This window comes from Emys orbicularis, chromosome 1 (genome assembly GCF_028017835.1).
Source record: "Emys orbicularis isolate rEmyOrb1 chromosome 1, rEmyOrb1.hap1, whole genome shotgun sequence".
NCBI lineage: Eukaryota > Metazoa > Chordata > Testudines > Emydidae > Emys > Emys orbicularis.
In genome coordinates, this window is record NC_088683.1 from 3,227,781 (window position 1) to 3,255,629 (window position 27,849).

The 27,849-nt window shown below is 66.6% G+C and overlaps 1 protein-coding gene across 1 annotated transcript; it reads left to right on the forward strand.

Moving 5' to 3' along the window:
- The first annotated feature begins 10,255 nt into the window (after window positions 1–10,255).
- RBM28 (RNA binding motif protein 28) lies at window positions 10,256–27,634 on the forward strand. The gene is made up of 19 exons (XM_065422183.1): window positions 10,256–10,373; window positions 11,156–11,308; window positions 11,760–11,845; window positions 12,394–12,469; window positions 13,091–13,183; window positions 13,574–13,645; window positions 15,242–15,368; window positions 16,653–16,807; window positions 18,200–18,278; window positions 19,375–19,484; window positions 20,573–20,646; window positions 20,878–21,013; window positions 22,406–22,470; window positions 23,256–23,414; window positions 24,253–24,402; window positions 25,588–25,662; window positions 26,095–26,507; window positions 26,670–26,763; window positions 27,494–27,634. Exons 1-19 carry the CDS (start codon window positions 10,256–10,258, stop codon window positions 27,632–27,634), a joined length of 2,376 nt encoding a protein of 791 aa, XP_065278255.1.
- The last annotated feature ends 215 nt before the right edge of the window (window positions 27,635–27,849 follow it).

Sequence of the window (27,849 nt, forward strand, 5' to 3'; positions counted from 1 at the left end):
GTAGCCTCCAGCCCGGGAAGAGCCAGCCATTGGGGGGGGGGGGGGGCTGTGCCCATCCCGACAGCCATGGGCAGAGCCAGCCATGGGGGGGGGGGGGCTGTTCCCACCCTGACAGCCCTGGGCAGAGCCAGCCATGGGGGGGGGGCTGTTCCCACCCTGACAGCCCTGGGCAGAGCCAGCCATGGGGGGGCTGTGCCCATCCCGACAGCCCTGGGCAGAGCCAGCCATTGGGGGGGGGGCTGTGCCCATCCCGACAGCCATGGGCAGAGCCAGCCATTGGGGGGGGGGGGGGCTGTGCCCATCCCGACAGCCATGGGCAGAGCCAGCCATGAGGGGGCTGTGCCCATCCCGACAGCCCTGGGCAGAGCCAGCCATGGGGAGGCTGTGCCCATCCCGACAGCCCTGGGCAGAGCCAGCCATGAGGGGGCTGTGCCCATCCCGACAGCCCTGGGCAGAGCCAGCCATGGGGAGGCTGTGCCCATCCCGACAGCCCTGGGCAGAGCCAGCCATGAGGGGGCTGTGCCCATCCCGACAGCCCTGGGCAGAGCCAGCCATGGGGAGGCTGTGCCCATCCCGACAGCCATGGGCAGAGCCAGCCATTGGGGGGGGGGGGGCTGTGCCCATCCCGACAGCCATGGGCAGAGCCAGCCATGGCGGGGGGGGGCTGTTCCCACCCTGACAGCCCTGGGCAGAGCCAGCCATGGGGGGGGGGGGGCTGTTCCCACCCTGACAGCCCTGGGCAGAGCCAGCCATGGGGGGGCTGTGCCCATCCCGACAGCCCTGGGCAGAGCCAGCCATGGGGGGGTGGGGCTGTGCCCATCCTGACAGCACTGGGCAGAGCCAGCCATGGGGGGGGCCTGTGCCCATCCCGACAGCCCTGGGCAGAGCCAGCCATGGGGGGGTGCCCCGTGCCCCACCCTGACATGGGGGGCCCTTGGTTTGGAGCCCTGCAGTGAGTGTTGGGCCCCAGAACCCGCCGTAGGGCACTGCAGAGCCCTGTCCCCGTCCAGCTGAGCGTGTCTGAGTGAAACACAAGTGCAGCCAGGGAGAAAGGGCGCCCCGGGGTTCATTATTAGGCAATCGTCGGGCGCTGTTCTGCTGCCCAGCACCAGAGCGCCTAATGGAGCCCCAGGATGTGTGGTGCTGGGCGGGCAGGGAACGGAGCCAGCCCAGGGACCCCGTCTGAATGCTGGGGACCGGCACAATGTGTCAGGCCAGATCCCCGGTGGGTGGCAGCTGTCGCTCTCCTGAAGCCAGCAGAGGCAGCGGAGGATGGGCCCATAGTCACCCTTCGGCCAGCCTCAGCGGGACCCAACTGAGAGTGCCAATTCAGGACAAATCGCTTAAAACAGGGCAGTTACAGCCCAAGGCTGGGGTTTCTCCACCTCTAAGGCAAACCAAACCAGCCAGACTAAGAGGACTTCGGTCTCACCCCACTGGCTAACCGCAAGTCACACAAGCAATTCCCTCAGACACTCCAGTTTCCCAGTATCACCACCAGTGCCACTCGTTATGGGGACGAATGGTTATGAAAACCAATACCCCAATAAAAGAAAAAAGGTTCTCCTGATCCCAAAGGACCAAGCCCCAGACCCAGGTTACCCACAAATCACGCTGTTGCCAATCCTTTAGAATCTACAATCTAAAGGTTTATTCATAAAAGGAAGAAGATAGAGATGAGAGTTAGAATCGGTTAAATGGAATCAATTACATACAGGAATGGCAAAGTTCTTGGTTCAGGCTTGTAGCAGTGATGGAATAAACTGCAGGTTCAAATCAAGTCTCTGGAACATCCCCCGCTGGGATGGGTCCTCAGTCCTTTGTTCAGAGCTTCTGTTTGTAGCAAAGTCCCTCCAGAGCAGGCCTGCACAACTCGTAAAGCGGCGAGGGCCAAATTACTCCAAAGAAAACAGCTGAGGGCCGAACCCCCCCCGGCCCCGCCAAACCCCCCCCCCCCAGCGCCGCCCAGCCCCCCCCCGAAACACACCACCTTCCCCAGTGCCGCCCTCCCCATGGAAACAACCCCCTAGTGCCGCGGAAACACCCCCCAGCACCGCCCAGACCCCCCAAAACACCCCCCCAGTGCCGCCCGCCCCGCAGAAACAAACCCTCCTTCCCCAGCGCTGCCCCACCAAAACAGCGGTATTGAACCTTTGTAATACGTTCTAGTGGGCTCGTAAGGTAGTATAATTAAGGTAAAAGAAAAATGTCTTTTTGCTAGAAGTAGCATAAGATCTTCCCCCCACTTTGTAATCAATTGCCCTGTTGAATGAATGAGGTGTGAATGAGGAAGGCATGGAAGGTAGGCACCTCCGGACAGCTGCAACCCTTGGAGAGGGGATGGGAGCCAGACCAGATCAGTAGACCAGGTCAGCCACAAACTCACCGCTCGCCTCCTCAGCCCCCCTCCCCTGCCGCTGGCTCACCTGCCCCCCTGCCACTACCCCCCGCTCGCCTCCTTAGCCCCCCTCCCTCACCCACCGCTTGCCTACTCACCCCCCATGGGCCGCACAGTGAGCCCACATGGGCCGCATATTGTGCAGGCCTGCTCCAGAGGTAAGAAGCAGGATTGAAGAGACGAGACATCAGCCTTTTATAGTCTTTTCCAGGTGTAAGAACACCTCTTTGTTCTTACTGTGGAAAATTACAGCAAAATGGAGTCTGGAGTCACATGGTCCAGTCCCTGCAAACTTTGCTGAGTTGCAAGGCGTATCTGCCTTCTCTCAATGGGTCCATTGTATAGCTGATGGTCCTTAATGGGCCATCAAGCCGGCTAGGCAGAGCTGACACCAGCTTGTCTGGGATGTCTCCCAGAAGCATAGCATAAGTTTGAAATACAGACAGTATAGAGCCAATATTCATAACTTTAAATACAAAAATGATACATGCATACAGACAGCATAATCATAACCAGCAAAACCTTGTCTTAGCCACCTCATTTGACCCCCTTTATACAAGATTTGGTGCCACTACAGGACCTTGGTTGCACCCATGTTCTATATGGTCCCAGTTCACGTCAATAACGTGACAAGCGGGGAACAGTGTGGAGACACTGCCTCCCCTACTCATCTGTGCTCCCCTGGGCTGCCAGCAGGAAGGGGGGGCCTCCCCAGGCCCCCAAAGCACCCAGCTGCACCAAGTCAGGGGCCCTCGCTGCAGGGAAGGCAGGGCCAGCAGCTGTGATGGGGGCTCCCCGGGCCAAGGCTGGGCTCCAGCAGGGGGGGCTGTGAGAGGCGGGGCGCAGCAGCCCCGGGTGGCAGCTGTGGGCAAATGCCTGCTGCCTTTGGCGATCCAGGGTGACACTGGGGGGGGGGGCAGAGTGCCCCGGGAGCTGCCCAGCACTTGGCCCTCCTGCGTGAGTCACGCTGGCTAGCCAGCCCCGTCACTGGCACAGCCAAGTGCCCACGGGTGGCGGGGCATGGGGCAGGGCGAGGGTCTGTGCAAGGAGAGGAACACGCGGGGTCAGTGTGTGCACCCCATCCCACCGATGCCGGGTAGCTGGGCCATGGGCTGCCCTGGCATGGCCACTCTTCTGTTCTCCTGCTGCACAGAGGAGTTTTTCCACAGCAAACGCAGGCCGGGGGGGGGAGGGAGACAAGCCCCCGGCAGGCCCCAGGACAGGCCTGCAGCCAGCACTGCTGTGCCGCTTAGAAGGGATCAGCCCCGGCCCATACGCTGGGTGCAGAGCGCGGCGCTGAGCAGGGTAAATGCCCTTCGCTCCCCTGCACGGGGGGGGGGGGGGGGGGCAGCTGTAAGCAAACGAGCTCTGTGCTGGGAAGGTCAGCCGTGAACTGCCTGGCAGGGCGTTAATATTCCTGGCCTGGAGATTCTGCTGCGCTTTCCCTTTCCCCTGGGGCCCAGGGACTCGCTTGTGCTCCAAGAGACAAGCCGAGGGGTTCCCATTGGATCCCGCCCGGGCTCTGCCAATGTGCCCGCTGCTGCTTTAATTACCCTGATGGTGCTGTGATGGGCAACCTCCCCTGGCCCAGCCCCGGCTCTGCCAATACCCAGCCCCAGAGCACAGCACCCGATGCACTGCCCAGCCCTGCCAATACCCAGCCCCACCCAGCCCCAGAGCACAGCACCCAGTGCACTGCCCAGCCCTGCCCCGGCTCTGCCAATACCCAGCCCCAGAGCACAGCACCCGATGCACTGCCCAGCCCTGCCAATACCCAGCCCCAGAGCACAGCACCCGATGCACTGCCCAGCCCTGCCCCAGCTCTGCCAATACCCAGCCCTGCCCCGGCTCTGCCAATACCCAGCCCCACCCAGCCCCAGAGCACAGCACCCGATGCACTGCCCAGCCCTGCCAATACCCAGCCCTGCCCCGGCTCTGCCAATACCCAGCCCCACCCAGCCCCAGAGCACAGCACCCGATGCACTGCCCAGCCCTGCCAATACCCAGCCCCACTCAGCCCCAGAGCACAGCACCCAGTGCACGGCCCAGCCCTGCCCCAGCTCTGCCAATACCCAGCCCCAGAGCACAGCACCCAGTGCACGGCCCAGCCCTGCCCCAGCTCTGCCAATACCCAGCCCCAGAGCACAGCACCCAGTGCACTGCCCAGCCCTGCCCCGGCTCTGCCAATACCCAGCCCCAGAGCACAGCACCCAGTGCACTGCCCAGCCCTGCCCCAGCTCTGCCAATACCCAGCCCCACCCAGCCCCAGAGCACAGCACCTGATGCACTGCCCAGCCCTGCCAATACCCAGCCCCACCCAGCCCCAGAGCACAGCACCCAGTGCACTGCCCAGCCCTGCCCCAGCTCTGCCAATACCCAGCCCCAGAGCACAGCACCCGATGCACTGCCCAGCCCTGCCCCAGCTCTGCCAATACCCAGCCCCACTCAGCCCCAGAGCACAGCACCCGATGCACTGCCCAGCCCTGCCCCGGCTCTGCCAATACCCAGCCCCACTCAGCCCCAGAGCACAGCACCCAGTGCACTGCCCAGCCCTGACCCAGCCCTGCCAATACCCAGCCCCAGAGCACAGCACCCGGTGCACTGCCCAGCCCTGCCCCAGCTCTGCCAATACCCAGCCCTGCCCCGGCTCTGCCAATACCCAGCCCCACCCAGCCCCAGAGCACAGCACCTGATGCACTGCCCAGCCCTGCCAATACCCAGCCCCACCCAGCCCCAGAGCACAGCACCCAGTGCACTGCCCAGCCCTGCCCCAGCTCTGCCAATACCCAGCCCCAGAGCACAGCACCCAGTGCACTGCCCAGCCCTGCCCCAGCTCTGCCAATACCCAGCCCCAGAGCACAGCACCCGATGCACTGCCCAGCCCTGCCCCAGCTCTGCCAATACCCAGCCCCACTCAGCCCCAGAGCACAGCACCCAGTGCACTGCCCAGCCCTGCCAATACCCAGCCCCAGAGCACAGCACCCGGTGCACTGCCCAGCCCTGCCAATACCCAGCCCCACCCAGCCCCAGAGCACAGCACCCAGTGCACTGCCCAGCCCTGCCAATACCCAGCCCCAGAGCACAGCACCCGGTGCACTGCCCAGCCCTGCCAATACCCAGCCCCACCCAGCCCCAGAGCACAGCACCCAGTGCACTGCCCAGCCCTGCCCTGGCTCTGCCAATACCCAGCCCCAGAGCACAGCACCCGATGCACTGCCCAGCCCTGGCTAAGAGAGACAAGCAGCCCCCACACATCACTGCTACACCCTGTGGTCCCTGGGTCTCCATCCAGGGACAGACCCAGCCAAAAGCCCGGCTTGACTCCAGAGCCAGCCCCTGATCCTGGAGCCAGGCCAGCAGAGACAGCCTGGGGCAGCCCACCACCCTGCTGCTCAACCCGCAGGCTGACCCGGGCATAGCACTGAGCCATGACCCCAAAGGGTGAGACATACCCCAGAGATGGCACCAAAATCCCCTCCCCCGCCCCGTCCACAGTTAGAGGTTGAACTCAGCGACTACTAGGGGGAGCCACACGTTGCAAGTTTGCAGGGTCCAGCATTTCAAAATCAAGGAAATGGGCACAAAGAGAAAGAGAGATGATGGGACAGGTTGTGGTGGGATGGAGGGATGATGGGTGCGTATGGGATGGTGGGTGTGGATGGGGATGGATGGAGGGACGCTGGGGGTGTGTGGGATGGTGGGTGTGGATGGGGATGGATGGAGGGATGATGGGTGCGTATGGGATGGTGGGTGTGGATGGGGATGGATGGAGGGATGCTGGGGGCGTGTGGGATGGTGGGTGTGGATGGGGATGGATGGAGGGACGCTGGGAGCGTGTGGGATGGTGGGTGTGGATGGGGATGGATGGAGGGACGCTGGGAGCGTATGGGATGGTGGGTGTCTATGGGAAGGGATGGAGGGAGGCTGGGGGCGTGTGGGATGGTGGGTGTGAATGGGGATGGATGGAGGGACGTTGGGAGCGTGTGGGATGGTGGGTGTGGATGGGGTTGGATGGAGGGACGCTGGGAGCGTATGGGATGGTGGGTGTCTATGGGGAGGGATGGAGGGAGGCTGGGGGCATATGGGATGGTGGGTGTGGATGGGGATGGATGGAGGGACGCTGGGAGCGTATGGGATGGTGGGTGTCTATGGGGAGGGATGGAGGGAGGCTGGGGGCATATGGGATGGTGGGTGTCTATGGGGATGGATGGAGGGATGCTGGGGGCATGTGGGATGGTGGGTGTGGATGGGGATGGATGGAGGGAGGCTGGGGGCGTATGGGATGGTGGGTGTCTATGGGGAGGGATGGAGGGAGGCTGGGGGCGTATGGGATGGTGGATGTGGATGGGGATGGATGGAGGGACACTGGGGGCGTGTGGGATGGTGGGTGTGGATGGGGATGGATGGAGGGACGCTGGGGGCGTATGGGATGGTGGGTGTCTATGGGGAGGGATGGAGGGAGGCTGGGGGCGTATGGGATGGTGGGTGTGGATGGGGATGGATGGAGGGACACTGGGTGCGTGTGGGATGGTGGGTGTGGATGGGGATGGATGGAGGGACGCTGGGGGTGTGTGGGATGGTGGGTGTGGATGGGGATGGATGGAGGGACGCTGGGGGCGTGTGGGATGGTGGGTGTGGATGGGGATGGATGGAGGGACGCTGGGGGCGTGTGGGATGGTGGGTGTGGATGGGGATGGATGGAGGGACGCTGGGGGCGTGTGGGATGGTGGGTGTGGATGGGGATGGATGGAGGGACGCTGGGGGCGTGTGGGATGGTGGGTGCGTATGGGCTGGGAGGAACAATGGGGCAGGATGGAGGGACGATGGGACAGGTGGATGGATGGATGCTGGGGGTGGATGGAGGGATGTTGGGGGTTTATGGGATGGATGGAGGGATGCTGGGACGGGTGGATGGATGGATGCTGGGGGTGGATGGAGGGCTGATCCGTGGGGATGGGGATGGAGGGACTATGGGGATGGATGGCGGGAGGACAGCGTCAGGGTTCACTACAAGGAAGGCGCTAAGGGCCCTGTGAAGTCGTTTCCCCTCCCCCCACCTACTGAAGTGGGAAATAGCATTTCTGCTGCCCTTACTTCCCAGGATCCAGCCCAGCCTCCCTGCGCAGCTTTCCCGGGCACCCAGGGCTGGGGCAGCTCGCTGCGACCTGCCCTTCGCCCCCTACTTCCACTGGGCACGAGCAGCGTTCACAGCCCCCACTCAGAACGCCCCGCACCTCGCATCCTTCTCAGGGAACGCAAGGGGCCATGTGCTTAACCACTGGGCCGAGCACGTCAAACGATTGGAAGCCAATGGTCACCTAGACAATCAGATTGTAACGTGCAAGCCGGACCGAGCCCTGGTGCACTGGAGACGCTCCGGTCTGACAAAGCAAAGCGCCCCCACATCCTTCCCTCCCGGCTGGGCTGGGATCTGCCCTTCATGAGACAAGGCGCGCTGGCAGCTTGCCTGCTCGGGGAGGGATCCAGGGTGTCTCTCTGGGCCCCCCAGCACCCCCCAAACCGTTGCCTTGACTCGTGAGTGAGACGCCCCCCGGGGGTTGTTTCTTCCTCTGAGCCTGTGATTTCCCGATCTCCTAACTAGCGTTGGGCTCAGTCCATGGTGGCATGGCCAACCCCCGCCGCACCCGGCCAGCCAGAGAGAGAAACATCTCTTCCCGCCTGCCTGACAGGAGTGTGCAGAGCCCCCTCTGGGGACCCGCCTTCGCTCCCAGGCTCAGGGAGAAAATCCATCCACGGGCGGACAGGGCGCGATGGGGCAGGTGGCCGGGGGGTGGGCAGAATAGGGGAGGAGGCCAAATAAATGGTCTCTGAGTCCCCGAGAGCGGTGCCAGGGCTTCTCTGCAATCTGGAGCTAGGACCTAGGCCTGCGGGTGAAAGGGCAGGTGTACGAGCCACTCACCCCGTACCCACAAGCTCCTCAAACTCACCCGGGGCCAGGGTGCCCTGCTGGGAGCTGGCTTGGTCCCAGTGCCAAGGCCCCGGAGCTGCTGGGACTTCTGCCGTCAGGGTGGGGGTGGGGACTTTGGTTCCCCTTCCAACCCAATGATGCTTCAGGGCAATGAGTTTGCTGGGTCTCAGCTCAGCAGGTGTCCCATCCACTGATCCCCAAGAGAGGCCGAGGAAGGGGTCCCTCCGGCTGAGGCCGGGTGGATGAACCCTGGGCTGGCCCGGGATCCCCCCGGTCCAACTGGCCGCCGTGCGCTGGGTCAGGACTCTAAGTCTGGGGCTGGGGTTTGCCTGGGCCGGTGCCGAGAGGCCAAGGGGGGGGCGCTAGCGACAGCTTGTGGGGGCAGCTGCTTCCAGGGTGGAAAGGGCTCCAGGTGATCTGCTCACGCCTACTGCTGCGCACCCCTGGCTGGGGCCGTGCTGCCCTCTGCTGGACACAGCAGCCATTGCCTTCAGCCACCAGGAAAGCACCCTTCCTCAGGCCTCCGGCCGGACAGGGCAGCTCCGTTTTCTGCTGCCAGCAGGTCTGGGCAGAGGGTCTGTGCTCCCAGGGTCTCCCAAGCTTGTCCCTAGCGGGGATGTAGAGAGCAGGGTCTGGGCCAACGCCACCCCCTGCCCAGCCCCAGTCACTCCGCGAGGGGCCCCGGCGCTGCACCTGTCCTCGGCCACATCACCGGAGCAGGCAGAGCCTGTGACCCTGACAGATCTGGCCCTCCCAGCCCGCTGGGAACCCTAGGACAAAAACAGCCTCTGGAAAGCAGAGCAACCCGCAAAGGAGCCCGCTGCCCCCTCGCGAGGACAGAAGACAAAGCCCATGTTCCGGGCACGAGACAGGCCGGCGCGTGCCAGCTCTGGGTTCGGGGCTGACAAACTGGGAAAAGAAACCAGGGGACATCACGGGCCATTGGATCAGGAGCCCCTTTGTCCCCAGGGCGACAGGAGAGACGCTGAAACAAGAGGACCCTTCCTCCCGCCCCGGAACCGGGCACTGACATGGAGTAGTGCTTCCTCTGGCTCCCGGAGAGAACGTGCTCTAGCTTGGGGGGCAGCAGCAGCAGCTTCCCCATCCAGGGCAGCCCGAGCCACACGCTCAGCCCGGGGCCGTGGGGGAGATCAGGCTGGGTGGCACGTGGCACGCTGGGCGCTTGGAGTTGTGGGGGCCCCACTTCAGGCACCGGGGGCCTGGTTTCCAGCTGACGTCCCTGGGAAGGTGCGTGTTCTCGGCCTGTTAAAATCAGGCTCTGGGTGTCTCCCGGTCGGCCCCCAAACTGGAGTCACTCTCAATTAGAGGCCGCATTGTATAAATCCCACATAGTCAGCACCCTGGCAAAGGGGGGGGGGGGCAGCACCCTGCAGAGCTCCAATCCTGCAAACACCTGGGCACGGCCGCCCTCTCCCCAGCCAGGGGGGTGTTCACACCCTCTGGGGGTCTCCTCCCGGCCCTGCCCCTCTCCACTCCACCCCCAGCTGCTGCGCTGCATGGCACCGCAGCCCCCCAGGCCCCAGCCCCCTCGCCCCTGCTCCGGCCCCGTGCCCAGGGGGGCCCTAGATGGGCTTCAAAACCACGAGATCGTTACCATTAATTAATGGGGGCGGGAGGGGGGTATTTTGGGTCCATCCTGATTTCGCCCCCTTTCAGGGAAGCCCCCCCGCCCGGTTATGGGAGATCAGGGTCAAAGTTCCCCAGTAAATTCACACACCGAAATGCAGGGCTGCCCCGCCCCCCAGCTGGGCACAGCCCCGCCCCCCGCCGGGTGCCCCGCCCCCGGCCCGGAACCTCGCGGCGGCCCCGCGTTCCCGGCCGGAGCCGTTTCGCAGCCGGACTCGGCCAAGATGGCGGCGCCCAGCGGGCAGCGCGTGCGCTGAGCGGCGCGGAGCCGAGCCCGGGCCATGGCCGGCCTGACCCTGCTGGTGCGCGGCCTGCCCGCCTCGGCCCGCGGCCCCGGCCTGGAGCAGCTCTTCGGCCAGCTCGGCCCGCTCAAGCGCTGCTTCGTGGTGACCCACAAAGGTGGGCGGGGGCCGGGGGGAGCCTGCATCGGGGGGGGGTCTGGAGGAGCGGGGGGGGGTGGTTGGGGGCAGCTGGAGCTATGGGGCGGGGAGCGAGTCTGGGGGAAGCAGGGGGGAGGATCTTGAGGAGTTGGGGGCAGCTGGAGCTATGGGGCGAGGGCCGGCGGGGGGGGGGGGGGCTAGCTTGGGGGAAGTAGGAGCCGTGCCCCCCTAGGGGTGGAGTGGGGTGGGAGAAGGGAGCAGGCTGAGCTTGGAGCAGGGAGCGCTGGGGTCCCCTGGGAGCAAGGTAGGGGACCAGATCTTGGGGCCCCCAGCTGGGGCAGGGAAAGAGCCCGGTTCCCCTGGTGGGGAGGGTGGGGGAGGCCTGGGGTGGGGGTGTGCAGGGGGCTGCACCTGGAAAACCTCAGGGGATTGGGGGAGAAGGTGAGCCTTTGGATCTCATCACCTGGAGTCTCCGTGAGTTGTTCCGCGCAGGAAGGGGAGCGGATCCTTGGCCCTGGGGAGACCCTGTCCCAGCCCCGCCACCTTGTGCCATCCCTCCTGTTTCTCTGTCGCCGCTAGGCAGCATGCCCTGGCCAGCCCTGAGGGTCAGGGCGGGGGGTTCAGGAAGAAGCTTGGACACGTCCTAGCAGAAAAGGGCTTTCAGCAGCTTTGTGGTTTCCTGCGAAGGGGCCTCCTCACTGCAAAGCCTGGTGCCCTAGAACACCCAGAGCCCCCCGCCCACCCCCAGGGGCCCTTGGCAGAGCCTGGTGAGGTGTCGGTCACGCTGCCCCTCTCTTGCAGGCAGTGAAACCTGCCGTGGGTTTGGCTATGTCACCTTCTCCCTGCTGGAGGATGCCCAGCGAGCCCTCAGGGAGGTCACCACCTTCGAAGGCCATGAGATCAAGGTGGCTGTTGCGAAGAAGAAGCTGAGGGAGAAGAAGCAGCGGCAGCCGGGTGAGTTGGGAACAGTCTGGCTCTGTCGTTGTGGTGGCAGCGCGGATCCTGGCGTTGCAAAGCAAACTGCTGTCTGGGAGCTTGGCACCTGTCGGCATGGGTGCTGGCTCCATGTTGCTGGAGACGGACTCTTCTCTCTGCCCACGGCGTGGGGGCGCTGCAGGCGGTGTCTGTGCGAGCCCCCCACGGTGTGTCTCAGCTCTGCCCTGTGAGGGGGACGGAGCTCAGCCCCCACACCGGGGCCAGTTAGTCCCCCTTGAGCTGGTGTCCTTTGTGACGTGGGCACCTGTCTGCGGAGAGCTCCTCCCCAGCCAAGGGCGGCCTGAGTGTCATAGTGCAGCTGGGGAAGAAACGACTTGTCCCGTGGTTGAAGGGAGCCGCGTGGCAGCGCAGCCCGTAGCAGGCAGGCCCTGCAGTATCGTGCTCACTTGCTCTGCTCTCTGTTCATTAGACGCCTCGGAGACCCCTCCAGAAGAGAAGAAGCCGAAAGGGGCCCCCAAGAAAGCCAGGCTGATCATCCGCAACCTGAGCTTTAAGGTAGGAGTGGTGAGAGGGATCACCAGCCCTGCGGCGTGCCCAGTGACTCTGCAAGGCGAGATCACAGCCCAGGGCTCGGACGTGCAGCGGCTCTGGCGCTGTCTGTGTCTGGCACTTAGCTACAGCAGAGCAATGAAATGAGGCGGGAGGTGGCACGTGCTGGGAGTCGCTTCTGGAGGGTTCCAGGGTTTATAACCTGGCACCGTCGCTGCTTTTCTACTGGCGTGGGGTGGAACTGGCTTCAGAGCCCAGCCAAGCTGTTCGTGGATAACCCACAGTGGGCACTACGGGCACCGTCGCTTTCTAGGGGGCTGCCCACAGTGCTGCCCGGCCCCCCCAGCCCATCACCCCATGGAGTGAGGCTCAGAGCTGGCAGGGCAGAGCACTACGCCGGCCCCTGTGATCATGGTGAGCCCAGAAGCTTTATTTACCTGGCCGGAGGGGGCTTTTAACCCTCCTCGCTCAGCCCAGCTGCCCGTGTTTGGGGTGAGGCCTCCAGCTGCGTTGCTCCGGCTTCCTCATCGGTCTGACCCCCTTGTTCTCCCCAGTGCGCAGAAGATGACCTGAAGGCTCTGTTCTCTCCCTTTGGAGCTGTGCTGGAGGTGAACATCCCCAGGAAAGCAGGTAGGGCTTAGCTGGCTGCTGGCGATGGGGGAGCCCACGTGCTCCACGCGGGGGAAGTCAGAGCCATCGGCCAAGCTGCCTTTGCAGGGGCTTCTGGGGGCTCAGGTCGCTCGTTTGGGTGCCGAACGTCAGAGCCTGCACGTGATCATCCTGGCCATTGGTATCTTAGCCACCAGGCCTGTTGGTAAAGCCCTGTCCAAGCGAGTCCCCCATGTTACAGACGGGGAGTGCCTCCCTCCAGGGCACCGCAAGGCAGCAGGAAGAGACCCCAGCTCTCGGATTCCCAGCGCAGCAGCCCGGCTGCTTGACCACGCTGCCTTCTTGGTAGTTCCTGTGTCGTCCATGGCTTGGCGAGGGCTGTTCCCTGGGGCTTGCGTCCGTGTCCCAAGTGGCAGCGTTTCTACCACAGGATCCTTGCACATGCTAAACAAGAAGCAGGAGTGGGGGGAGGTGGGGCTGGGGCATGCCGGGTTGGGGGCTGCTAGGCTGGACGCTGGCCGAGCCCTCCCAGCACCCCTGGGGTTTAGTCCTGGAGCAGACTGAGCATGTCCTGGAGGGGATAGCTGAGCCCTGGGCTCCCTGCCCTCGGCCCGGTGCACTCTGAGCCTTGGTCTCTTGCAGACGGGAAGATGCGGGGCTTTGCCTTCGTTCAGTTCAAGAACATCCTGCAAGCGGGGAAGGCCCTGAAAGGGATGAACATGAAGGAGATCAAAGGTGAGCGCCCCCTTGTCCCCGGCCTGCCCCGCCATGCAAGAGCCGGGCACTGTGCTCCTCCAGAGTTGGCCTGCGGCGTTGGGGTCCCGGGAAAGGCATCCGCGGTTTGTCCCACTGCAGAGTCTTGCGCTGGCCTCCCAGAGTTCGTCGCAGCCCAGCTGTCATCAGCCCTGAAGGAAAGCCGAGGCAGCGGCTCTGCAGAGCGGCCAAACGGCTCCCCTGCGCTGGAGCTGCGGCTCGGTTCCGTGGGCACGTCCTGCGCTTGGCTCCGGCACCTCCTGGCGCTGTCCCCTGGGCTCAGCTCTAGCTGGCTGGGTTAGCCAGTCTTAGCGCCGCTCGCCCAGCGAGCTGGAGCCTGGCTGTCCTGGCAGCTCTCCTTGTCTCCCGCAGGGCGCACAGTGGCCGTGGACTGGGCGGTGGCCAAGGATAAGTACCGAGCCACACAGGCAGGACCTCCCTCCGGTGAGTGAGCTGTGGCCGTCCGGGCGTTGGCAGCACGGCTACCCGCACTGGGATGGGCCGCTCTCAGGGCGGCTGCTTTTCACAGGCATGTGGAACTCCCTGCTGCATGACAGGGCTGTGGGATGCTGGCTGATTGGTTACTGTCATGGACTCTCAGCCCTGGGCTCTCTCATCTCCATACAGTCTCTGGGAGGAACCCCCCTCAGTGTGACGGCCTTCCATGAAGGTTACACTCTCTCGGGGGTTAGGTTCTTTGGGACCGTACCTCTGAGCCTTCAGCACGCTTGTCTCTCACCGTGGGCCCCCTCAGAGAGTCCAATCGCGCAGGACCCCCGGGGCCTCCACACCCAGAGGGAGCAATGCCCCTCCCCCCCCGCCCCCCCGGGTCTCTAGTGACTCTCAGCCAGCGTAAAACTGAAGGGTTTGTTGGGCGTCTGAACGCAGCACAGGCAGTTCTCAGGGCCCTCGGGCCTAGCAACCCTCAGCCCAGCACATGGGGGTTTGTCCCCAGTCCAGCAGCGACCTCCTTCCATCCGACCACCCTCTAGCACCTTCCTGCAAGCCCCACCTCTGTCCTTTGCCTTCAGTCCCAGGCAAACAGGTCACCTGGGTCCCCTCTCTTCCATCCTTTGTGCCCTCACTGGCTGGAATCAGCTGGTTAGGTCACAGGGTCCTCTCTCCTCAGCCCACTATCCTACTGGCCAGCTTCCAAGCTGGGCTGGTCCTCCCAGTCACCAGTTGCTAGGGTATCCAATCTCCAGGCCATTGTCCGGGGTCCCAACTGATCCTCTGTAACAACAGACTCCCACTCCCACTCCCACCCCCTCGTTACACACACAGCACACAGGGAAACTGAGACCCACACACTGTTCATGCAAAACACTAAGAAAATCCCCCGCTTTGTCACTGTTTACCTCCTTGTGTCGGGCAGGGGAGCCGGGTGGACGTGGGCACGTGGCTGGGTGCTGTTCGGGGTACACGGGCTGAGTGCCCAGTGGTAACAGGGCCGCAAGGTGCAGTGCACCTGCTCACCTCCAAAACACCTCTGAGAGTCCTGAGCCCAAAGCTGGGGCACTGAGCTGTCCTGCCTGGCTGACCCCACTGCCTTGGGCCTCCCCTACCCCATCTCTCCGCCAGTCCCACACCACGTGTGAGCCAAATGGCGCTGGCCTGGCGTTCCGGGACAGGACCTGGGGCTCACGGGCTGTTCTGGGCTGCGGTTCAGGAAGAGGGTGGCCCAGGGGCTAGAGCGCTGGCCTCGGGCTCAGGGGAGCTGGGGTCTATTCCCAGCTCTGCCACAGCCGCTGTGTGACCCTGCCTCAGTTTCCCATCAGTAACACAGGGCCGTTGCCCTTCCCTGCCATGGGTGTGTTATGCCCCGAGTGCGTGTGAGGCTGGGTGACGCGGGGAAGGAACCATCTCGTTCCTGGCTGGATTTCGCTCCCCTGCCACGCGTGGCTGTTCCTCTGCGTTGTTAGCCGCAGCGGCTCTGACTCCCTGAGGGAAATGAGGGTAATGAAACCCGAGCTCTGGGGGTGGGCGGGCTGCCCCTCCCGCGTGGCGCTGGCTCATCTCCCTTGGCGATTCTCACCCCAGGGGGCAGGGAGGAGAAACCCAGCCAAACCCAACAGCAGGACTCGGGCTCCGAGAACGCCAGCGAGGATGAAGAGGAAGAGGAAGCGTTGGGATCGGATGAGCCGTCCAGCTCGCGGGTGCCGGGACGGTGAGTGAGTGACAGGCCTGTTCCTGGGCTGCAGAGGGTGCGGCTGGCTGGATCTTGGGGTGTCTCCATGGGGAGCCTCATCAGCGCTGACACCACACCTCAATGTGGCCCATCGACGACCTGTGTGACCAGGGCATGGCCCCCGGGCAGTGGGTCACGGCGCAGCACAGCTCCGTGAGCCAGGGCTGCTTTATGGCACTATAGGCGCGTCCCCGTTGGCAGCTCCTGGAAGGCTGCACCCTTGGCCCCAGACCCCATTGTTTGCAGAGCCCCTGGGGGCTCGCTTGCTGTGGTCGACCCCCATGCTCCTTTTAACTCCTTCCTCCAAGATGGTTTCCACTCGTCACGTCTCCCCTTAAACTCTTTGACGGAGGCACTTAGAGTCTGTGGTGCTGGTCGTGTCCCATGGCGATGGCCGGGCTGCCGGGGCCTGGCTCTGCTCTCGGTGCCGGGCGTGTGTCCCACGGCGATGGCCGGGCTGCCGGGGCCTGGCTCTGCTCTCGGTGCCGGGCGTGTGTCCCACGGCGATGGCCGGGCTGCCGGGGCCTGGCTCTGCTCTCGGTGCCGGGCGTGGGTCCCATGGCGATGGCCGGGCTGCCGGGGCCTGGCTCTGCTCTCGGTGCCGGGCGTGTGTCCCATGGCGATGGCCGGGCTGGCTGCCGGGGCCTGGCTCTGCCCAGGGTGCTGGGCGTGTGTCCCATGGTGATGGCCAGGCTGGTGGGGCCTGGCTCTGCTCTCGTTGCCGGGCTTGGTTCCCATGGCGATGGCCGTGCTGGTGGGGCCTGGCTCTGCCCACGGTGATGGGCATGGTTCCCACAGTGATGGCCGGGCTGGCAGGGCCTGGCTGTGCCCATGGTGCCAGGCGTGTGTCCCACGGGGCTGGTGGGGCCTGGCTGTGCCCGTGGTTCTGGGCGTGATTCCCATGGCGATGGCCGGGCTGTCAGGGCCTGGCTGTGCCCATGGTACCGGGCGTGGTTCCCATGGCGATGGCAGGGCCTGGCTGTGCCCATGGTGCCGGGCGTGGTTCCCACGGCGATAGCCGGGCTGGCTAGCAGGGCCTGGCTCTCCCTGCAGTGCTGCTCTGTCCCCTCTATTTTTGTCCCTCGCCCCCATTCTTTTCTCGGGGGTTTGCCACCTCGAACTGGGTAGGATCCTGGATACTGCACTAGCAGCAGCGGGGCCTCTGGCACCCCAGGCAGCATGTGCTGCCCTCCCAGCTCTGCTCCTTTCCAGCGGGGCCGGCGGCGCTCCTGGCTGCTCAGCCCCTGGCTCTCGCTCTTGCAGGCTCGGGAAGGGCACCGCTGCTGCCCGCGCAGACAGCAGCGAGGAGGAGGAGGCCGGCGAGGCTGCGGACGAGGCAGAGGACGGGAGCGAGGTGGAGAGGGAAGAGCCCGAGGGCTCGGACGAGAGCGCCGCAGGCTCAGAGGAGGACGATGAAGGTTTGTTCTGTTACCACATCGGGGTGCTTTGCTTGGAACCAGCCCGGGCTGCTGGTGAGGACAAAGGAGCTGAGATCTCCTGGGGGCTGCCCCCCCGCTGGGAGTGGGCTGCACACCACCCCGGGCCCTGCGTGCATGTCCCATGGCTGGACCCCATGCGCCAGGAATCGCCCCAGTTGGCAAGGAGCCCTGACCCTCTGTGCAGTGAGTTGCAGCAGTGGCGGGAACACGCACATGGGAGCAATGGGACGTGGGGTCCCAGCCAGCTCGGCCCGGGGGGCGGTCACGTGGGTCACAGAGCAGCTGCTGCTTGGACCAGCGTTGAACTGGGCACCTGGAGGGTGACCCTGGGCAGGCAGGGCTCTGGACTGGGCCTCCATGAGCTGTCCTGGGGATACCCGGGGCTGGGAGGTGCCTCAATTCCCCCTGGCCTTAGTATGCGGGAGCCTCGTGTGTGCCGGCCTCAGGTCAGCTCCCCGCTAGGCCTCGCTGTCCCTCTGCGGCTTAGCGATAGGCAGCCCCAGCCCCTGGTCTGGCCACTCGCAGCGTTCCCAGATCCGCTGCTCCCCAGGGACCAGGACAGCCCAGCCTGCCTGCGTCGCCGCAGGTCAGCGTTTGGCGTCCCACGCGGCGCTTCGCTAGGATGATAGCGACAACAGCCCAGAGGAGAGGGGCAAGCAGCAGCAGGCGGGAATATTGGGAACCAGCGGTCACGTGTCCGATCAAACCATCCCGCCCATTCTAGAGCCCAGACACTTGGGTGTCACATGGAGCACAACTCCTCCCGAAGTCCGTCCAGCGCGTTTCTCGACACAGGCCTCGCGTGCCGCCCTTTGGGGACTTACTGTGCCTGTATCCGGCCATGGAGTCCCTGTAAAACTCTGTGTGTCCCCACCCCGCTCCCCTCCCTACTGCGTCACATCGGGGCATCCAGGGGTCCCTGGGTCACAGACTGGAGCTCTGGGTTCTGTTCCTGGTTCTGTCGCTGGCTCCCTGGGTGACCCAGGGGGTAGCGCACGGGGCACTTTGCCCTTGCCTTGGTTAATATCTCCTTCCCCTTTAACATGCCCCCCCCACCCCCCGACAGCTGTGCCCAGGGCACCCGCCTAGCCCAGAGGGGTGAAAGGGCTGTGCCAGCCATGCCCAGTGGTTCCTCCGCCAGCCTGCTGCGTTAGTGAGAGGGAAGGTTTGGCCGGGACCCTCCCGCACTGTCACACCCCCGCGACTGGCGGGGGAGCGGAGAGCCCAGTCTGGGGCCCAGTTGCCGAACTCACCGGGGTGATCGTGTGCCTGGGGCGGTGACTGCGTGGCTGGTGGGTTTGCCATGGGGAGAGGCAGCTGCCCCGGGTGCCCCCTGCCCTGCGCCCAGGACTCTGTCTGGCTTTGTTCTAGATGCCGACGTGGCCAGGAAGAGGAAGAAGGGCCCGAAGCGACCGTCCGACGTCGCCGAGGGAAGGACTGTCTTTATCAGGTGGGTTCGTGACCCGGCACGAGACCGCCTGGTGCGACACGAGTACCTCTGATGGCCGGAGCTCTGGGCGGGGGGCGCACAGGCCTCTGAGAGGCAAGGAAAGCTGCGTGCTGCTGGGAAGTGTGGGGAGATGGGGGGCACTGCCTAGCCTTGGGGGCGTGCTCTTTCCTGGGGAATTGCGGGGTGCTTGGCCCGGAGCTCGTGGGGGGGGGTGACCCTGCCACAGTTCCCCCTGCTCCTGGGCTGGCACCATGAGTCCCACCACCCTCCCCGGAACACTCTGCTTTCCCCCGGGCTGGCTGACGGGACTCGCCCTGCAGTCCTCCTGCTCCTTAGTGAGTAGACAGCACCCCCGCTCTGCTCCCTGCCTAGGGGAGACTTCCCAGCCCACCGGGCAGTGGGCAGGACGCAGCCGGGGTTTCCTCGCTCCCATGGCAGGAGCGTGGCGTGAGCCGTGCTCCGCCCATTGGACTTGGGCTCTGCCGGGGCTGGGTGCGCTAACCCTGCCGCCCTCCCTGTGCTCCCTCTGTGCCCCAGGACCCTCCCCTCCCCCTGCCACGGGACCCTCCTCTTGGCCCACTGCGCCTCTCTGAGCTGGGGGACCCCTCCAACACATCCCCTGTGCCGCGGGACCCTCCCCTCCCCTCTGCACCGCAGGACCCTCCCCTTCCCCTGCCGCAGGACCCTCCCCTCCGCCTGCCACGGGACCCTCCTCTCGGCCCACTGCGCCTCTCTGAGCTGGGGAACCCCTCCAACACATCCCCTGTGCCGCGGGACCCTCCCCTCCGCCCGCTGTACCCCCCCGTGCCACGGGACCCTTCCTTCCCCCCACCCTGTGCCCTGCTGTTGGGAGCAGTCACTGGCTCCTCTCCCCTTCTTAGGGGGTGTCTGTGGGGCGGGGGACGCTTACACCCCCTGCCTGGAGAGCCCCTGGCAGAGGGCAGGGCCTGGCCTGGGCGTGCAGGGCAGTTGGCTGCCACCATCTCCTCTGAGGCTGCTGGGGGCCACGTGGGTGGCCGGGTCAGTGGCGGGCAGTGGGTCCTGCTGGGGGAACCGCAGGCAGCGGCAGGGCCTCACGGTGTGGTGCACCCGGCAGGAACCTGGCCTTCGACACGGAGGAGGAGGAGCTGGGCGAGATGCTGGAGCGGTTTGGGGACCTCAAGTATGTCCGCATCGTCCTGCACCCGGACACGGAGCACTCCAGAGGTAACACCTGCCTCGGGCCAGGGAGACCCCGCCAGGGCCCGGCCCTCGGCCCCCCAATCCCGCCGCAATGCTGAGTAGCCTGGAGTCAGCCCCAGGAAACAGCCGCACACACACCACCACCACCGTTGCTGCCAGTGTCCCTGCCCGGGCTGCTGCTCGGCGTCATCCAGGCCTCGGGCCTCTACTGCAGTCACGTCCCTGGCAGGGAGCCGGCGAGAGGGACTGGGGAGGGGTGTATTAGGAGGCAGGGGCTGTGCAGTGCCAGGGAGTGGGGCAGGGGAGGCCTGGGTGCTGGGGGCAGGGGAGGTCCGAGTACTGGGGAGCAGGGGGGTGCGCAGTGCCAGGGGGTGTGCAGTGCCAGGGAGGATGGGGAGGGGAGGTCTGAGTGCCAGGGAGAGGGGGGGCGCGCAGTGCCAGGGGGTGGGGCAGGAGGGCGCGCAGTGCCGGGGAGCAGGGGGGTGCCCAGTGCCTGGGCTTGGGGCAGGGGAGGTCCGAGTGCCGGGGAGCAGGGGGGTGCACAGTGCCAGGGGATGGGGCAGGAGAGTGCGCAGTGCCGGGGAGCAGGGCGGTGCGCAGTGCCGGGGGTGGGGCTGCGGGGTGCGCAGTGTCAGGGAGTGGGGCAGGGAGTGTGCAGTGCCGGGGGGCGTGGCAGGGCGGTGGGCAGTGCTGTGGAGCAGGGGGGTGCGCAGTGTCGGGGGGAGGGGGAGCAGGGCGCGCAGTGCCTGGGAGCAGGGCGGTGCGCAGTGCTGGGGGCTGGGGGGTGCGCAGTGCCAGGGAGCGGGGCAGGGAGTGTGCAGTGCCGGGGGGCATGGCAGGGCGGTGCGCAGTGTTGGGGAGCAGGGGCGTGCGCAGTGTTGGGGGGAGGGGGAGCAGGGGGCGCGCAGTGTCGGGGAGCAGGGGGGCGCGCAGTGCCAGGGGGCGGGGCTGGGGGTGCTCAGTGCCGGGGGGAGGGGCGGGGGGCACGCAGTGCCTGGGGTGGGACCCGTAGCTCGCTCCGTGGAGGCCCTGGTGGGACAGGCCGTGCCTGACACTGTGTCCCGGCACTGGTTCGCGCCCAACCTGGATCTCACCCCCGCGTCTCTTTCCAGGCTGCGCCTTCGCCCAGTTCACCACCCAGGAAGCCGCCCAGAAGTGCCTTGAGGCTGCCCAGGACGACAACGAGGTGAGTGGGGCGCAGGGGAGTCACGAGACCATTGGCTCTCCGGTGGGCCCACGTCTGACATGGCTGGGGTGGGGGGAGAGCCCTGCCTCCCCGGTATCATCCGTAGGGGCGCACGTGGCTCTGAACACCCCTCGGTGCATCCTCCGTGGGGGTGGGAGGAGGACAGACTTCTCCCCTCCTCCCTGGCTGCCGCGTCCCCAGCGTCTCATTCGCTGTCTGGCTCCCTCGCAGGGCGGGGGGCTGCGGCTGGGCGGGCGCCGGCTGCACCTGGACCTGGCCGTGAGCCGCGACGAGGCCCAGAAGCTGCGAGCCCAGAAGGTGAAGAAGCCGACGGGCACCCGCAACCTGTACCTGGCTCGGGAAGGCTGTGAGTTACCTGGCTGTGGGGCGACATGCACTGCTGCCCGCTGGAGATAGCCAGACAGGTCCCTTCTCCCCGCAGCTCCCCCTCTGCTGCCCGCCTCCCTGGGAATCCCTCTGTGTGCCTCCTAGTGCCAGGGCCCCGGGACCCCTCCCCATTCCTACCCCTCTGCTGAGTCTCCCTGATCCCAGTTGTGAACACACCCAGGACCTGGCAGGGGACGCCTGCCCCTGTACTCCACCCCCCCAGCGCCCTGGCTAGCCAGGGCCGGTTCGTGCAGTACTGGAGCGACTCCCGGCTGGGAGAGCTGGGCTCAGGGCAGACTGTCAGAACCCAGGCCCGGCGCCCCAGCCTGTCAGCATGTTCTGTGATTAGATTTCGCCCCCCAGGAACAAGCACAAAGCAGTCCGAGCACAGGGTCCCAGACAGTCCCCCATGGCCCTGCTGGTCTGGTCCCCCAGGGGAGCGGGGCTAGGCGATAGCTGGTTGTCATGGAGTGTGGGGGAGTCAGGGCCCTGCACCCCCCACTTCCTGCGATTCACCGTGACTCTCAGCCAGCCAGTAAAACAGAAGGTTTATTAGACGACAGGAACCCAGTCCAAGACAGGTCTTGTAGGTACAACCAGGACTCCTCAGCCAGGTCCCTCTGGGGGCAAGGAGCTTAGACCCCAGACTTGGGGTTCCCTGCCTCTTCCCAGCCAGCCCAAAACTGAGAAAACCCCTCCAGCCGACTCACTCCCCTCCCCCCAGCTCCTCCTCTTTGTCCAGTTTCCTGGGCCAGGTGTCACCTGGCCCCACCCCCCTCCTGGCTCGGGTTACAGGCTCAGGTATCATCCCTCAAATAAAGTCATCCCCCTGCTCTCCTTTCCCCCATGCAGACAGTCCAGTAAAACTAACCAACATTCCCCGGTCAGTCCGCCCCGCTCCCTACTGCGTCACACTTCCACCAACCATCACAGCAATATTCAGCTTCCTCCCAGGCCCAAAGGGCCAGTCACTTCCCCGGGCCAGTTGTAGGCGGTCCCACGCCTGTAGCCAGGCTGTAACATGCTGACTGACGGTTAGTAGCTAGGGAAAGGGACTGACCGGGTTGAAAACAGGGAACATACACGCACCAGTGAGTTCCCCTCTCCGATTTCCAAAGGCGCTAAGCAGCTCCCTGTGTCCTCGAGGGCTGACCCACGCCAAGCAGAGTGGGCATCTCTTAGCCCCTCAGAGGCCAGAGAGCAGAAAAGATCCAGTTTCTCCTTGTTGCCCCCCAGCTCCTAGCTGGCGGGAGTCTGCGTCCCAGCCTCCGCTGCCTCTCTCCGGTGGGCCCCGTCAGCACACGTAACTCCTCGCTGTGGGGCACTGAGCGTGGGGCCCGGGCGGCTCTAATGCCTCTCCCTCTCCTCGCAGTGATCCGGGCCGGCACCCAGGCCGCCGAGGGCATGAGCACGACTGACATGGCCAAGAGAGTGCGGGTGAGTGGGCGGGGGCATCCTTGCCGGTGGGCTCCGGGACCTACACTGGGCAGGCTGCCTGCACCCAGGGAGATACAGCAGGCACACGCTTTGCTTGGCAAGAGCCACCTGGTGGCAGGAGGGCACAGGGCCCCCACAGGGTGCACGGGGCTGGCGGCAGGAGGGCACGGGGCCCATGCATGGGGCTGGGGTGCTGGGCTGGCGGTGGGAGGGCACAGGGCCCCCACGGGGTGCACGGGGCTGGCGGCAGGAGGGCACGGGCCCCCACGGGGTGCACGGGGCTGGCGGCGGGAGGGCACGGGGCCCCCACGGGGTGCACGGGGCTGGCGGCAGGAGGGCACGGGGCCCATGCATGGGGCTGGGGTGCTGGGCTGGCGGCGGGAGGGCACAGGGCCCCCACGGGGTGCACGGGGCTGGTGGCGGGAGGGCACAGGGCCCCCACGGGGTGCACGGGGCTGGCGGCGGGAGAGCACGGGGCCCCCACGGGGTGCACGGGGGGGGCGCTGGGCCAGTGGGGTCTGTGGGGGCGGCAGACCTGGCTGGGCCAGGGCACATTGCGGCTCTGGCACGGCCCGTGTCGTCCCCTCCTGTTCATGGAGCTGTCCTGGGTGGCACTCGGCCGTGGCTGGAGGGAGCCCAGGTCTCCCTTGCCCAGCCCATTGTGGCCACCCTGGGCCCTCTGTGCCCTGGTTGCCGTGCCTGGCAGGGGAGGGCAGGGCTCTGCGGTGGGGGACGCTGTGCTGGGCCCAGCCTGTAACCCTCTCCCGGCGCCTGCCCCCTCCCAGTTTGAGGAGCTGAAACGGCAGAAGCTGAAGGACCAGAACATCTTCGTGTCCCGCACGCGGCTCTGCGTCCACAACCTGCCCAAGGCCCTGGACGACAAGCAGCTCCGGCAGCTCCTGCTGCGCGCCGCCGGCGGGGGACCGGGCCTGCGCATCAAGGAGGTGAGTCCCCGCTGGGGGGCGCCGGGTGGCTGGCTCCTGAGCTGGGGAATTGGGATCTGGTTTGGGAGGCTATGGGGGGGTGTATTGGGGGGCTGAGCCGGCTCCCTTATCGCCCAGCCCCTGCCAGGTGGGTCCCTGGTGACACCAGGTGTTCGCTGGGGGAACTGCAGTTAGCTGCTAGCTCAGTCATCCGCCGTCCGCACTAGGCGGGGCCTGGTGGGGTTACGCCGAGGGACCGATTGGGTCGGGGGCCGCGCATGCCGGTCTGAGCCGCCTGGCATGTGTGTCATGGTGCCCGCGCACAGAGCCCTGTGTGCATCCACTGGCGGGCGCCCCAGAGCAGTGGGGTGCAGAGGGGATGACCAGGCCAGGTGTGCACCGCTGCAGGCTGGGGGGGTGCGGAGCTGTCGCCGTGGCCCGTCGAGAGCGGGTCGGTGGCTGTGGAGGCGGCGACAAGGGAAATGGGCACGTGGCAGTTGGAGCCCGAAGACAGGAAGTGACACCGGGGCATGTCTCCCATGTGGACGAGCTTCGCAGGAGCCCCCGGGGGCCTCACGCGGCAGGGCTGCGGCTGGGCTGAGCGTTCCACGCAGTGACATGCTCCGAACTCCGGCCTCCTGCTCAGCCGAGGGGGTCCCGGGGGGCCTGCTGGAGTGGGGCTGCTCTAGGGGTCCCAGTGCGAGGGGTTCCCCATACCCAATCAGCCCCCCATGGGTGGCCAGGTCAGCCCAGAGCTCCAAAGGGGAGCCGGCGGGCCCGTTAGCGGGGGCCTGTGGGATGGGCTGCGTGCTGCGGGGGCTCCCAGCAGGTCCCGGACGCGGCTCTCCTGTCTTTGCAGTGCCGGGTGATGCGGAACCTGACGGCGCCGGCGGGGAAGGGCCGGGGCCAGTCTCTGGGCTACGCCTTTGTGGAGTTCGAGAAGCACGAGCACGCGCTGGCCGCCCTGCGCCACACCAACAACAACCCGCAGCTCTTCGGGCCGCACAAGGTGGGTGCTGTGTGGGCCAGCTGCGGGGTCCCGGACTGCTCCTGGGGGCTGGAGTCCCTGCACCCGGAGAGCTGAGCGCTAGCTGTGCAGGGTGGGGGCCAGGCTCCGGGGGTGTCGCTGCCCAGAGAGCTGAGTGGGGCAGGGGTGGAATGCGCTAGGTGTGGGGCACTGAGGTGCCCACACTGGGTGCCGGGCGGGGGAGTCCCGGCTGGAAGGGGGACGCGCTGGGTATGGGATGGGGGTGGAACGTGCTGGCTGTGGGGCAGGGGTGGTCCTGGCTGGAGGGGGGAACGCTGACTGTGGGGCGAGGGTGGAACGTGCCGGCTGTGGGGCAGTGAGGAGCCAGCCTGCACTGGGTGTCTGGCAGTGGGCTGAGGGTTCCGGCTGGAGGGGGGAACACTGGCTGTGGGGCGAGGGTGGAACACGCCGGCTGTGGGGCGGTGAGGCGCCCGCGCTGGGTGTCCAGCTGGGGGTCAACACTGGCTGTGGGGCGAGGGTGGAACGTGCTGGCTGTGGGGCGGTGAGGCGCCCACGCTGGGTGTCTGGCAGGGGACTGGGGGTTCCGGCTGGAGGGGGGAACACTGGCTGTGGGGCGAGGGTGGAACACGCCGGCTGTGGGGCGGTGAGGAGCCCGCGCTGGGGGTCCGGCAGGAGGCTGGGGGGTCCAGCTGGAGGGGGGAACGCTGGCTGTGGGTGGGGGGAGTGGAACGCGCTGGCTGTGAGGCGCCCGCGCTGGGGGTCCGGCAGGAGGGGTGAACACTGGCTGTGGGGCAGTGAGGCGCCCGTGCTGGGTGTCTGGCAGGGGGCTGGGGGGAACGCTGGCTGTGCGGAGGTGAGGCACCCGCGCTGGGGGTCCGGCAGGAGGCTGGGGGGTCCGGCAGGAGGCTGGGGGGTCCAGCTGGAGGGGGGAACGCTGGCTGTGGGTGGGGGGAGTGGAACGCGCTGGCTGTGAGGCGCCCGCGCTGGGGGTCCGGCAGGAGGGGTGAACACTGGCTGTGGGGCAGTGAGGCGCCCGTGCTGGGTGTCTGGCAGGGGGCTGGGGGGAACGCTGGCTGTGCGGAGGTGAGGCGCCTGCGCTGGGGGTCCGGCAGGGGGCTCTCCCCGCTCAGTACCTGTCGCTGTGCGATGACCGGGCTGGCGCTAGCTCTGTGCCCGGGGCTCTGACCTGCCCGCTCTGCCCCCCAGCGCCCCATCGTGGAGTTCTCGCTGGAGGACCGCAGGAAGCTGAAGCTGAAGGAGCAGCGGGCCCAGCGCAGCCTGGTAGGTGTCACGGCTCCTCCCCCCCAGCTGGGATCCCACATGCACCCTCCCCGGTCGCTGGGGACTGGGGGCACGTTCCCTGCCCCACGGGGCCCAGGCAGGTCTGTGCTGCCTGGGAAATGCAGCTGGCTGGAGGGCAGAGGAGGGGCTGGCATTGCGGGTTGGGGGGAGGGGAGTGGCCGGGGGGAGGGGCAGGGTTGGGGTCACGGGGTTGGGGTGGGGGGAGCAGCCGCCCGGGCGGGGCACTGGCCCATCCAGCCTGGCGTGACCAGTACCTGCTGTTCCCACCCAGGCTGGTGCCGGCAGCCAGCTGTGCCGGGGGGAGGGGGCGGCCTCAGGGCTCCTGGCAGCTGGTCCCGGCAGTGCTGGGGCCAGGATCCGCGACTGACCCGCGAGCGCCGGCAGGGGACGCTGACCTTCTGTTTTGTGCAGCAAAAGCTGAGGCAGAAGCAAGCGGCAGAGGGGCAAGGACCTCCCCGGGGGCCTGGGCCTGCAGAGACGCCCCAGAAGCTGCCCCCGGGCCCCAAGGGACAGCAGAACCCCAGGAAGCGGGACCCCTCGGGGCAGGGAAACGCCCCAGGTCCCCAGGGGCAGAAGGACCCGAGGGGCCCCAGGACGCAGGGTCCTAAGGGGCAGAAAGACGCCCTGGGCCCCGAGGGGCAGGGAGACGCCGCAGGCGCCAGGGGGCAGCAGAACCCCAGGAAGCGGGGCCCCGAGGGGCAGGGGGCCGGCACCCCCTGGGCTGGGTTCCAGACGAAGGCGGAGGTGGAGCAGGTGGAGCTGCCGGACGGGAAGAAGCGTAGGAAGGTTCTGACGCTGCCGACTCACCGGGGGCCCAAGATCAGGTAGGGGCCGGGGCCGGGGGGGGGAGTGCGCGCGTGAGCAGGGTGTGTCTGTCTCTGTCTCTCCCTGGGCTGGGAACAGCAGGCCTGTGGGGGGTGGGGGGGCCCCAGCGGGAAAGCGCCAGGCACAGGGCCCATCGCTCACGCTCTCGGCTCTGACCCCAGGCAGCGCGACAGGGGCAAGCCGGCCGCGCCAAAGAAGCCGAAGGCCCAGGCCAGCCAGCGGCGGCAGGAGAAGCAGCGGGTGGCGCCCAGACAGGTGAGGGGGGTTCGGGCATGGCAGACCTGGGGCATATGGTCCTGTCCATCTGGGGGGGGCTGGGGGAAGCGTCTGGCTGGGGTTGGATTCCCGCAAACGGCTGGGCCGGGCGCCCTGCGGGACTCATGGGGGCAGCACCCAGAGCCCCCTCCCCGCCGGCACCAGCACATCCCGTCGCAGCGAGCGCTGAGACGCTTGTTGGCCCAGGTTGTTCCTTGGCCTGGCTGCGTCTCCCGCTGCACGTCACCCCCCAGCCCACGCCCCCCAAACCCCTGCCCACCACCTCCTTGTCCCAGCGCCCACCCTCCTCTGCCCGCCAGGCCATTCCTTGGGCGGTGCATGCCCTGTCCATCACCGAGGGACCCCAACCTCCTTCCTCAAAACCTCGGGAACCCCCTCCCCTCGCCCCACCTGCTCCCTCCAGCCCGTTCACCCCGTCCCCGACACTCCCGGGGACCCCTGCAGGATTCCTTCCTCTTTGCCCCGCTGACCCTTCTGGGCCTGTCCCTGGGACACCCCCCAATGCACCACTCCCCAAGGGTGGGGGCGCAGAAACTCTCCATGCAAGGGGCACCCATTACCCCATGGGCAGCTCCTCTGCTGGGCGCAGGAATTGACCCTCCCGCTGCGGCCACGGCTGGTGGCACCTGCAGCCCCTGGCGCTGGCTCCTCTGCCCCCAGTTCGGGAGGCCGGCGCTGAGCCAGGCCTCGCCCTCTCTGTCCCTCGCAGGCGCCGGGGAAGCGGCGGAGGCCGGCGGGGGGCCGGGCGGAGGCCCGCTTCGACCAGCTGGTGGAGCAGTACAAGCGGAAGATCTTGGGCAGCGCCCCGAGCGCCCCTGGGGCGAAGAGGAGCAAGTGGTTTGAGAGCTGAGCGCCCCGGAGCCACCGGGGGGGACTGTCACGCCGCAGAGCAGCTCCGTGTGTGCTGGGCGGTGCCCACGCCCTGCACCCTCCCTCACCCAACTCTGCCACCCCACGGCTGGGCGGGGGGGCACCACCCTCTTCCGTTGGTTTCTCAGATTTTTATTAATTTAAATCTTCCTTTTTTTAACCTGGGAAGAACCGGGTCTCGTCTTTGCTCATCTG

Excerpts from the sequence above, each read along its gene's own strand:
- RBM28 (XM_065422183.1), top strand. The coding sequence starts at position 10,256 with ATGGCCGGCCTGACCCTGCTGGTGCGCGGCCTGCCCGCCTCGGCCCGC. Across the intron at positions 19,485-20,572 it reads GGACACGGAGCACTCCAGAG|GCTGCGCCTTCGCCCAGTTC; the intron begins GTAACACCTGCC and ends GTCTCTTTCCAG. Across the intron at positions 24,403-25,587 it reads AGCTCTTCGGGCCGCACAAG|CGCCCCATCGTGGAGTTCTC; the intron begins GTGGGTGCTGTG and ends TCTGCCCCCCAG.